Source organism: Anabas testudineus, chromosome 4 (assembly GCF_900324465.2).
Source record: "Anabas testudineus chromosome 4, fAnaTes1.2, whole genome shotgun sequence".
Lineage (NCBI taxonomy): Eukaryota > Metazoa > Chordata > Actinopteri > Anabantiformes > Anabantidae > Anabas > Anabas testudineus.
The window spans coordinates 7,831,222-7,843,046 of NC_046613.1; the positions used below are offsets into that span (position 1 = coordinate 7,831,222).

At 42.7% G+C, this 11,825-nt stretch overlaps 2 protein-coding genes across 2 annotated transcripts; one reads left to right on the forward strand and one right to left on the reverse strand.

The window, feature by feature from the left end:
* Window positions 1-96: 96 nt before the first annotated feature.
* plpp6 (phospholipid phosphatase 6) lies at window positions 97-5,451 on the reverse strand. Its single transcript, XM_026346243.1, has 2 exons — window positions 4,739-5,451; window positions 97-3,111 (listed from the first exon to the last, which is right to left on the reverse strand). Exons 1-2 carry the CDS (start codon window positions 5,226-5,228, stop codon window positions 2,744-2,746), a joined length of 858 nt encoding a protein of 285 aa, XP_026202028.1. The 5' UTR covers window positions 5,229-5,451; the 3' UTR covers window positions 97-2,743.
* A 258-nt stretch (window positions 5,452-5,709) lies between these two features.
* prdx6 (peroxiredoxin 6) lies at window positions 5,710-9,989 on the forward strand. Its single transcript, XM_026346297.1, has 5 exons — window positions 5,710-5,938; window positions 7,505-7,661; window positions 8,425-8,568; window positions 8,728-8,874; window positions 9,002-9,989. The coding sequence occupies exons 1-5, from the start codon at window positions 5,847-5,849 to the stop codon at window positions 9,125-9,127; spliced, it is 666 nt and encodes a 221-aa protein (XP_026202082.1). The 5' UTR covers window positions 5,710-5,846; the 3' UTR covers window positions 9,128-9,989.
* Window positions 9,990-11,825: the final 1,836 nt, after the last annotated feature.

Sequence of the window (11,825 nt, forward strand, 5' to 3'; positions counted from 1 at the left end):
GACTTTGACTAAAGTTCAATTAGGAGTCCTCTGAACTACTGATGATTAACTGTGTCCATCTAACGTGCATGACATGAGACAGGTTCAGATCTTTTTTCCCAGTTTTAATTAAAAATCTAAATTACAACCAAATAATTCAGGAATAATCCCTCAGATAGTATTGAATCTCACATTCAAATTCATTAAACCTAACAGTGTACTCACATGACCTTACAGGCATTGGTCTACAGAAAACATACAGTAAGAATTACAGTATACAGCAGGCAAAACTGAGCGTGACAGATAATGTTTGACTATATAGTTATGAGAATAATTGATAGATAGATCTTCAAGTGCTGAATAAAACAAATATGTCTCTAAGTTGGGCTTTCTCAACCTAGGAAGCAGGTGGCATGGAATGTGCAAAATCTAATCATTACTTAGCTTGTAATGATTACAATGAATATTTTGTCTTAGGTTTAGGTCCTTTAAAAACATGTAAAACAACAAAAAAAGAATATCAGAAAAATCATTTGGTCACCAGGTTCACTATCCAGCATATTTAGATTTGCTACAAAAGTGTAACGAACTCAAAAAAACAAAACTAGGAAACGACTGGATGCTCCCGCCTCACTCTGGGTTCTCTCTTATCACTCGCACTGGAAAGATCATTGGTCAGTTATTGCAGAAAGAGGGCACAGATTTTGACAGATCAATCAAACAGTCTACAGCGAGGCACCAGTGTGCCATGGAACAGCCTCATAAAGTTTACGTTGATTCACACCCATCACAAAATCTCTCAGAAAGTGAAGAATATTTGTAAAAACTATGCAAACGTGTAAACATACAAGTTAAACAATCTGTGTCAAAAAATGTAAATTGTTAAAATACATTTACAGAAAAACAGAAACATCTGATCACAATCGTCATTATAGACAAATTAAAACAGGCCATGGAAATCAGGGTGCAGCAAGATCCGGATTCTGGCAGTGTGTGTAAAGTGAGTAAGACAGAGCCAGCTGTTGGGCAACTTATTCAATAATCTGCTCCCTGCTGACAGTGTAGTCTAGTCAAACAGCGCAGCAGCAAAAGTCAAACTGTGTGCATGCAGTGCACTGCAAATTGCAAAAACAAGCTGAACAATTTTTATAGGTCATGTCATCCGTCCAAAAAAGATTTGGCACAAAGTTGAGCCACCAACTGGAAGGACACAAACAGCTAACAACAGCTCTTCAGGAGTAGCTCAGAGGCTAACGTGCGGGTTGACAACCTCTGTTACAGCACTAGTATCAAACACACATTTGAGTTACACCATTATCCCTGTTCTAATATTATTATTGGACCTCAGCTTGGTATTTAATGCGAACTCAGTGCGTCAGTGCATGGATGTGGATTAATCATCAATCATGCTGCTTCCGCAATGTGCAAATCTGCAATCTGCAAAAACTCCTGAAAACCATCAACAGACAGACAGAATCAGTAGGTCTACGTGGGTGAAACACCCAGACACCCAAACATAAAAGATACAGGTTCTAACTAAACTAACTTAATTAAACTCTAAGATTCAAGACCGAGTAGGTCAAATATTTATTGTGGGAAGATTTACCACAGGTCCACAATTGGCTCTTAAACTCCCTTACAGATTATTGCCTTTGTGAATCTGCAGCTGAGAATTTGCGGTTACCAGAGAACTGTATGGAAAAACATGACAAAAGATTAGCAACCATTACTCTATTCAAACATTAATTAACATACAGTGACTTTAGAGTTAGTACACCAGATATTATGCCCTTATTTACATTCACATACAAGTATGTGAAACAGAACTGCTAATAAATAAATCTGCTGTGATGAAGAATGACGCTGATGGGAGTTGGCATGCTTAATTAGAAGTCCAATTCTGCTTTTTAAACTTGAACAAATAAAATCCTCCCATATTCTGCAAAGTTATACTCACTTTTTTATTTCAGTGAAGAGCAAATGTGTGGCTCCTTTATCATCAGATGAGCTAAACCAGTTGTTTTTTTGTCTAAGCAAGCTCATTACTTTACAAAGACGTGTAAAGATACCTCTGCCTAAAACTAACCAAGTCATTTAATACAAAACTCATTTTCCTTAAATAGACAAATGTATTGTACAGTCAGTGCCGTACCAAGACTTCAGCCACTTTTAAAGATTTAAAACGGTGAATGTGTAGAGAACTCCCCACACTTCTTCTTCTCCAAAACGGTGCCAATTCTGTCTGACATAATGTAACTGTAAGATACATATAAAGAATAATTCAGTATGAAATACTGAACATCTACATAACTAATGTGTCAAGTATGTAGTCTGTTACATAATTTATGTTTATGTGCACATATCATTAAGGTTGAGCGTACTGTACATGATGATGATGTTGGCTTATTAGTAATCTGAAATATCTCATATGTTTTGGTTAATAATTAACAAAACACTGACAAAGTCGAGGAAATTAACATGGAAATAAAATGTGCATGCTGTGATGCTCAAACATCACCAGATGAAGAAAAGTCTTCTGTGCTCTTTGTTCAAGGAGAGCTGAGAGCTGAGTGGGAAAATCCTGTGTCTAGAAATCAAATAAGAAGTAAGAAGACTGTGTGGGTTCAAAATGATGTACCATTAATTAGACAGGCTGGTCATGAGTGTGAGTGATAGAGCTCTCTTCTCCAGGACAATTTCTCTCCATCAATGACAACGTGCAGGTGCTCTGAACCCACCAGCGTCTCCTTCTCCTTTTGTCCTGTTAAACTAACTGTCCCAGCAGCCCTTGCAGGGTTTGAGGTGAGAGCCACAGCATCTCCACCAAATTGTACTGACAATAGCCCATCCAGAACCCAAACAGCACATCAGTCACATTGTGCCTGCCGAGCAGCACTCGGCTCAGCCCCACCAGGCCGGTCCACAGCAGGACGAGCACCCTGAGCGGGGCGGCCAGCACGAGGTGAGCCAGCAGGAACCGCCCACACAAGGCAGCACGGGTGGCATGGCCGGAAGGGAAGGAGTAGCAGTCCACAGAGAAGGTGGCAAACATGTCCATACGGTTATGTGCAGGCCGGCGCCGACGCACCACTGCTTTAACAATGGAAACCAGGACCAGGTCCAACAGCAGACCTGCAGGGAAAGACGGGGAAGAAGAAGAGGGAGATGAGGTTTAATGTATGGAAAAAAAACAATGTCAACACATTAATACAGACGGGTATGAAGCCCTTATCACCGTGGCCTCATTTCAGTGATATCAACACACTTATTCCTTATTCCAGAGCTGCATTAATTTCTCAGCAAAAGCTTGTATTGCTGAGAGGAGAGTCAGATTGTTGAGTAGTGTCTTCTCCAGCACATCCAAATTCTCAATAGGGTTAAGGTCTGGACTCTGGCAACTGCAACGTATTAATCTCTGCAGTAATTATCTAATGGAAGGCTCTTATCTATTTGCTTAGAGAAATCAGTGTATAAAAAAATCTAAACTGTACTGTACAAAAAGTATTTATAATTACGTACATGTCCACCTGACAACCCCAAACACTGAGGAATGTGGCAGCATGTTCCTTTTATGGTGGCACAGCCCTTTACAGTAGAGCATATACAGTATATATGCACGATTAGCCTGCTTGTACATAGAGTGCATGACTGGAACCAGAAAAGGTCAGAGAAGAAGAGGTTTTGTTTGCTTTGGCACCATCTGGTGGCTGCATCCTCGAAGTGGCACATACCAAACTGTTACACAAAGCAGATGATGTGATGTAAGCCTGACTTTCTCACTACTGTCAACTATACTTACCAACCATGTATGGTGTGTAACAGAGGCTGTCAGACACCAAGAACAGAACACATGAGGAATCCTCAGGGGGGGGGCTATGTAAAATTACTATTTTGTCATTTTCTCATGAAGAACATCTAATTCCTAAATGTTCTGGTGTTATCTAGAAGAAACCTACAGTTCATTTTGAGAAAAGGCTGCTCACTGCCCTTTACTAGAGCACAGTACACTTTTTCTATGTTGTGTCACTGCGCTGCTTGATGTTCTCCAGGGCTGCAGTGCTGAAAAATTAATGCAACAGTGCAGTGGCATCGAGCCAGTCGCTACTGGGAGTCCAATAAAAGGTTTTTATCTAAATGAATACGCAACAGGATTCATTAGCGATAAGCACTCTAAGCTCAAATAACTAATGTTGTTAAAGGCCACAGTTTAAAACCACAGCTGGTAAATGGGTCCGAATTAAATAGACATTTAAAATATTAACATGATCAAACTGAAGTCTGCTGTTTCCTCTATGCATTGTCTGTTTGATGTGAGCTCAGTATTTGTCACAGTCCTGCAGGAACTGTGACTTCAAGGTGGGACTTTCTTCATAGTTTCCAGGTTAATACAGTGTAACACCCTCTGCCTTTCGTTGGTTTAAACACATACCGGAGATAGAAAGTGGTTAAGCAGAAGAACAGACTAACTTTCTGTATCAAGTGAACTCTAATCTTCACTGTGCGCTGGAGCCAAACTCCAAAGCCTGAGGTGGGACAAGGCCTGAGTTAAAGACAGGTGACAGCTACAGGTGCCATGCTGCCTGCACCAGGGAAGGAAATGGGATCAACTCTCTAACAGAAGAGCTCAGCATGGCAAACCAGGACGGATCAGGGAGAGGAGGGGGGGGGTTGACACAGATACTGCGTCTCAGCCCACCTCAGCGGTCCCTGCAAACCTGTCCGTGTGGGTAGTGTGAGCTCCGTGAGCTGTGGCTTTTACCCGTGAGGAGGTTGAGCATGACCTCTTGTCCTGCAGCTGTGTCGCTCTTGTACAGACAGTAGACGGTACCGGCCAGCCACGGGATGCCATGTCCGGATATCTCCAACAGTTTCATCAAGGGGCGCACGCTGCCCCAGGACGAGTCCTCGCAGGCGCACACCCCGAGCCGCTTGGACAGCCACAGGTCGATGGCGAGCAGGGAGCTGAGCGCAACGCGGACGAACGAGGGGTTGAGCCGTATCCCGTCCTCCTCCGGCTGTCCGCCCGCCGAGCCCGTGGAGGAGCTGGAGCCCCGGCGTCGAGTGGGGCTCTCCGAGGCTCGGAGCCGGGCGGTGGTCGGGTCGGAGCCCTGTCGCTGGAGCAGGTGCGGCGGCGGGGAGGACCGGTTCATCTGCTTTGTCAGAGACATGAACTCGTAGCGGCCATTGGAGCCGCCGAGCACCGGGCTTCCTCCGCTGCGAGCGGGGTTTTTGGCTTTAGGAGAAGGCATGTTGTCCGCTGATCTACCGACGCTGACGCACCGCGGTGGTAAATGTGCTGCAGTGCTGTCGCTCCTTCAACTCATCTGTTGTACGTTTAACAATTCACATCACGTCGAGTAACGCCGAGCCGGACTGCCATGTTTGTTGTTCTGAGCGCAAAGCCACCTGGGAAATGGAGTTCTACTACAAACGTGAACGATCACGGTGACAGCATGTTGTATTAAAATAAAATACAATTAAAATAAAATGTTTGGACGTTTATTTCGTGGACAGTGTCAAATGTTTTCAATTTCAACCAAAGAGCTTAATATGCTGAACTTTTTTCAGTAAAATCTGTATAAACAGAAGAGAGACATTTGTAATTTTTATACATTTATTAATTAGTATTTTCTTCTATGAAATTATGTTTTATACATTTACAAACATTTGTAATAAAAAAAATAAAATAATAAAATCCCCATATGCTCTGGTTGGTCGATCCCCACGTACTTGACGTGAACCCGCCCCCTGTCAGGACCCACGTGCTGCTGGTCTCGGCTCCTTTCGTTTACTTGAAGGCCCAACAAACACGCAAAGTGCGCCGTCTTCCTGTCTTTCGTGTCTGAGCTGCAGACAGGACACACATCATGCCTGGACTCCTGCTGGGAGACGAGTTTCCCAATTTCGAAGCCGAAACCACCATCGGCAGGATCAAGTTCCACGATTTCCTGGGCAGCTCGTAAGTGCGCAGACACCACACCACGTTGTACCGGATTTATTTGATCCCGGGTCTTGTGATGTGTTTGATATAATATAACAATATTTGATACAGGCACACGCTAAATGAACGCCCTGTGTGCAAATCCCACCGATGCATTTGCGCGTCTCTGAACTCTGTACGGATTAACTCAGAATAAAAAAACATAAAAACAAGTTGCGTCATTTTACAGCACATTAGCACAAAGAGGAGAGTGTGTAGATCCTAATCCGTCTGTGGGAGTCTCTGAGGACCCGTACGACGTGCAGGGACTCGCTCACGTCGCTAATTAAGAAGGATCTTGTTTCTGTTGTCCAGGTCTGTCTGCGTGTGTTGAACTGTGACAACAAAGTTTTCTGTTACATTTGGTCCATTTGCCACATCGTGTCGTTGTTTTATTATTTTTGACAGGACATACTTCTTTAAAAACACAAACACAAGTTGTCCAATAATGGAATAATGTCCAGTAATGTTATAAACACAAGTAAGAGTTTAGTAAGGATCAAATTCAGCAGTTTCATAATTGAATGAGGCTGATTTACTTGCAGCAGGGTTACAAGAGCAGGACAGTCAGGATTCAGTAGATCAGCAATGATCAGATAAAGATGAGGGTCAACAGATGTGATGAAACTCACCCAGACACCCTGCTGCTTGTTGCTGTGAAGCTGCATAAATAAATATGAGGACACTTCCCAGTTATATTGATTATGTAACTTCCATATTTAGTGGGAATAGTTGCTGGACTGTGAGAAACTGTGTCTTTTAGCTCTGTGATATGTTTTTCAGCGGTTGGTTGAACTTGGCAGCCAGTGTGGACCTGGCAGTCACAGCACAGCTAACACCACACAGCCACCTGCGAACATTCAAATGGAGCCACAAGTATTTCTTAGAATTACTGGACTTAGACTGGCCCACGAGGACTGAGAGGTTGTCAGTGATTCAAGCAACATCAGCGTCCAGCGCTCCAGCTGCTTCCACTTAAACAAAGTCCAGTCACTCCATAATCAGCTGATCACAGTGAGAAGCAGCTTTTCTTGTTGCCTCTACCCCATGTAACAAAACAACACACTGAAGAAATCATAGGAGAAACATCATCTGATTGTTTTGAAGTGATATTTAATATTTACAGCATCAGTGATGTTTTTTTTTTTTTTTTGCAGGACAACTCGTGTTAGTCATCTCCAGCATGACACAGCTGGATTTATTGTCTTTGAGACTGGATGTAGTTCTTGATCTTTTAGAACCATTTCATTTCAGCCTTGAAAGAAATGCTCAAGCTTGGAAAATATTGTAGCTTTGACCTTTAGCCAGTTTTACATTGTGTGGGGTAACTTTATCTTGTTGCCTGGAAGGATGTCACACACCCAGACCATAAACATGCAACTGTGCAGGATCCGTTTTAAATGGGGTTGTATATGTGCAGACCGATGTTTGACAATCACCCTGTTTGTTTTGTTTTTATTTTATCCTGAACATTAGTTTACACAGAGCAGGATAATAATGTTTGGAACAAAAACCTCATTACTTGATGTCTCTTTTCCTCTGCAGGTGGGGTATCCTGTTTTCCCACCCAAGAGACTTCACTCCGGTCTGCACCACTGAGCTGGCCTGTGCCGCCAAGATCAGTGACCAGTTCAAGAAGCGAGGTGTGAAGATGATTGCCTTGTCCATCGACAGTGTTGAGGATCACCGCAACTGGAGCAAGGTTGGGGAATAAAGGGAACACACACACACACACACACACAAACACACACACACTCTTCCCTCCCTGTCTGCTTGACTTATACCTCTTTTATACAGAAAGCCTGTTATATTTTATTATAAAATATAACAGGCTTTGCAGCTTACTGTATAACTACAGTATAACTGACCATTCATAGAGATACGTCTTCCTGTTTACACAGAACTACAATAAACTGTCCTAAAGGCACAGTGGTCATTTAACAGAGGTACCAGCACCCTGGTATGAGTGGCAATATTTTACATGGCTTCCAATGTATTGTATAAATTGTACATGACAGAAACTGAAGGGTCAAACATTCAGGGGTTAACCCAGACACTCGACACAGCAGCAATGTGACTTTTAACTGTGTTGTCACATTATAACAGGGCCTGCTCCAAAAGGCCAGTGACTGGTCCAAAGGTAACAAAGTTCACTGGACCAGTGTCAGATGAACTATATTGAGCTTGATAATGAAGCCTAATGTTTTCTTTGCCTCGCAGATTTTTCCTAGATGGGACTTTCTTAGATTTGTAATGTCTGTAAGGCAGCAGTGTCTGTACTGTGCTTGAACACGTACGTTAGATATGCAACTGTTTACGGCTCATGTAAGAGTTAAAGATCAGAAGTTGGGGTTGTCTGGTTACTCATCACATCTGTCCTGCAAAGGTTGGTGAGCGATTAACTTCGGACACTGACATACACCTTCTACCAAGTGGCTGAAATCATGTGTCTCTTCCCTCTGCAGGATGTGATGTCATTTAACAGTGAGGCTGAAAGCGCACTGCCCTTCCCCATCATCGCTGATGATAAGAGAGAGCTGGCTGTCCTGCTGGGCATGCTGGACCCTGATGAGAGAGACAAGGATGGAATGCCCCTCACTGCTCGATGTGTAAGAGACCTGTTGAAGGCCAAAAGACCGTAGTAGTAGTTTGTAGTAAAACAAACTGCGCCATTGTTTTATTGTACTGCATTGAAGTATCTATAATGTAGTCAGATAAAGTATATCGTCAGTGTCACATTGATCCTGTGTCTTCTCAACTCACATCAGGTGTTTGTGGTCGGCCCTGACAAGAAGCTGAAGCTGTCCATCCTCTACCCCGCCACCACAGGAAGGAACTTTGACGAGATTCTGCGAGTTATCGACTCTCTGCAGCTTACTGCACAGAAGAAGGTTGCTACACCAGTCGACTGGAAGGTAAATGCTCGAACTGTGTGCTTGCAACTGTGAGGAAGGTTTGTTTCATCAGAAAGGAAAAGCAAAAAGAAAACAAAAACCTTGAGCCATTACATGAATTGAAATTCTCTTCCAACGTCGTTTTCAGCCTGGAGACAAAGTCATGGTCATTCCCTCGCTCTCTGAGGCTGAAGCCGCTGCTCTCTTCCCCAATGGCGTGACCACTAAAGAGGTGCCTTCTGGAAAGAAATACCTGCGCTACACCCAGCTGTGAAGACGCACTCTGAGACAGCGCTCTGCACTAATTGACCGCTCTTTGAACTGACAAACCTTTTATGTTTGTTCACATGTAGAACTGGCCAAAAAGCAATGATGCACATGTCCAATAGCAACCAATGAATATTAACTGTCATTGTACAGTGCCTTTTTTCCCTTCAATAAACTCACACTTCCCAATTTTTTTGTGAATCTTTAAACTTTTTTACACTGTTTACAGTTTGGAGCAACACAGGAAGACGCTGCTTTCCTCTGCAATAACTAAATACACCGCTAGGTGTCACTCTACACCCTGAACCTGAAAAATGATCCTGTTTCCTGAGCTGAGGCACCACGTTTTATCAATAGATGGCAGGATATGCATGAGAATGAACAGAGCTACGCTGCCCCAACCTGTTCTTAGCAGTTGCAGAAATAGGGAGTGGTACCTACCAACAGGAGTTTATTTACATGTCTGTTAATTAAATGGTGTATAAGTTGATAACCACTTTCAGTTATGTTTTTTTTGGCAGATTTTTCAAACAGTTTACTCCTAAACCTTCCCCAGTTTACAATTTATCCATTTTGCCAACTCCACATTAATGCACTACCTGTGTAAATGCCTTAATGTACAGTGGATTAGTCTTTAGAATTAGTAGTTCAATAGTTGTGTGTTCAGGCTTTTTAAATGCTGTTATGAAGATAGAGACCTGGTTACTGCACTTGGACTATACTGTATATGCTGTGTTACTTCAACATAGTGAAAAATGTACATGCATAAAATGCATGTGATAGTGTTAATATACAACAAGTGAGTACACTAGTGGTGTCCAGCTGTTTTGGATTGTAAACGTCTTACAATAAAGGAGTGTGGAACCGGGGCCCCCTTGTCATGTTTCAGATGTCTATGTTTTGTTAGCGGTTCCTCCAAAGCAACATTTCCCCTTTAAACTTCTCACAAGGCCTTGTTTAAATAGCTGTTCTAGACCCAAAGAGATAAAATTATCCATTGTTTTCAGAGAGTCAGAAAAAATAAATATCAATTTGTGTAGCAGGGCTATGTTTTGTCTGCTCTCCCATTAATCACTTCATGACCTCTTTTTTCATCTCGTGACCCCTGTGAATGTGGATTTGGAACCAGTGGCCTCAACTATTTAACTGTTTATAAAGTTGGTAAAACAACTCTACGTCGAGCTTCAACAGCAAAATGCTGTTTACATATTTATGCATTAGTGTCAAACAATGTAAAATCTGTTGGACATTTACATGCAGAATGAATAGTTTCATACATTTTAATAAGTAATTCAATGTTTACAGTGAGTAGTACTTTTTATTAGAAGGTAGACATTTAAATCCAGAACCTAATTGTAGTGAAGTATTTTTTACATTGTTCCATTTAAGCAAATGACCCGAGTACTTGTTGTTACATTAGTCTGGTTGAACTGCACATTAGGATTAATTGTACATATCACAATGGATATCTATATGAATACAAATAAATTACATCCCTGTATCTTAAAAATGAAAGCCAAAAATAACACTCGCATCGAGAGCAAGATAAGATGCTACAGCGGGTCGGCCTCGACTATGGACGAGACACCGAAGCCACGACGGAGTGTAGGTTTCACTTCAGAGTTATTCAACCCTAAAAGCTGCATGGCTGAGGATTGTATTAATTACTCTGAGTAGTCTGAAGGTGAACACTGATCTCACACACACACACACAAACACAAACACACAGGCATAGACAATTTGGCCTTGCATTCACTCCAAGTCTGAGGAATGCTGAGGTCAAAGAGAAAAGATGGGATTCCCTTCGAGTGAGGAGGGAGGTATAGTGTGTGCAGAGCCAGATAAAATATCTCTGGGCCCTCCCTCCTCTCACTCCTGTCATCCACACAATGTGGACTGGAATGCAATTCTTTTTTTTTTTTTAAATTTTCTTTCTAATCAGTTGCTCATTTAACACAATCTCCCCCTAAAGGTTAATGAAAACAATTCTTTTCTTGATTTCAGAGTCTCTTTCAGTGTAGGGGGGGTGGGGGGCTACGTTCTCCTTGACATGTATTCATCAGGTAACCCTTGCCCCACACCTCCTCTGTCTATTCTCCCTTTCCCTTCTCTTGTGGCTGTTTTGTCCCCAGGAGTCGTCCAAAATAACACCCACACAGACACACCGTCCCGATCAAATGCATTTCTCAAATTCCAGACGACAATAGCCTGTGCCAGAGCATGAGAAGCGCTTTGGGTGTCAGACACTGGCTTAATTGGCCAGTACCAAGTCTCCCCCCACCCACCCACCCTCACTCCTGTTCATCTGTCACCCTTCACTACTTGGCTATCGAGCCAACTCACCCCACCTCGCCTCAGCAACACTGGTACCATGTAATACAACACCGGCCGGGGCCAGGTCTCACAGGAGCAAAACACAAACACAATACCAGCTGCTGGTCTCTCTCACACTCTAACATACATTCGTGCACACATCACACTGTGGATCAAAGACATGTGCACTGCTCTGAGAGGAGTGGCCTCGCATCAAGCCCGTCTTATCTCAGAGAAGAAGATATTTTCCTTTAAGGCACACAAGGCTACAGTTTTCCTGAGAAGTGGCGACCACAAGGGGATAGACGCCAGGTAAACAATCTCCCTACTAGTAACTGATAGGTTATGTTCATCTGAGGACTTTGTGGTTGGATTCAGAGACTTAAAGGAGT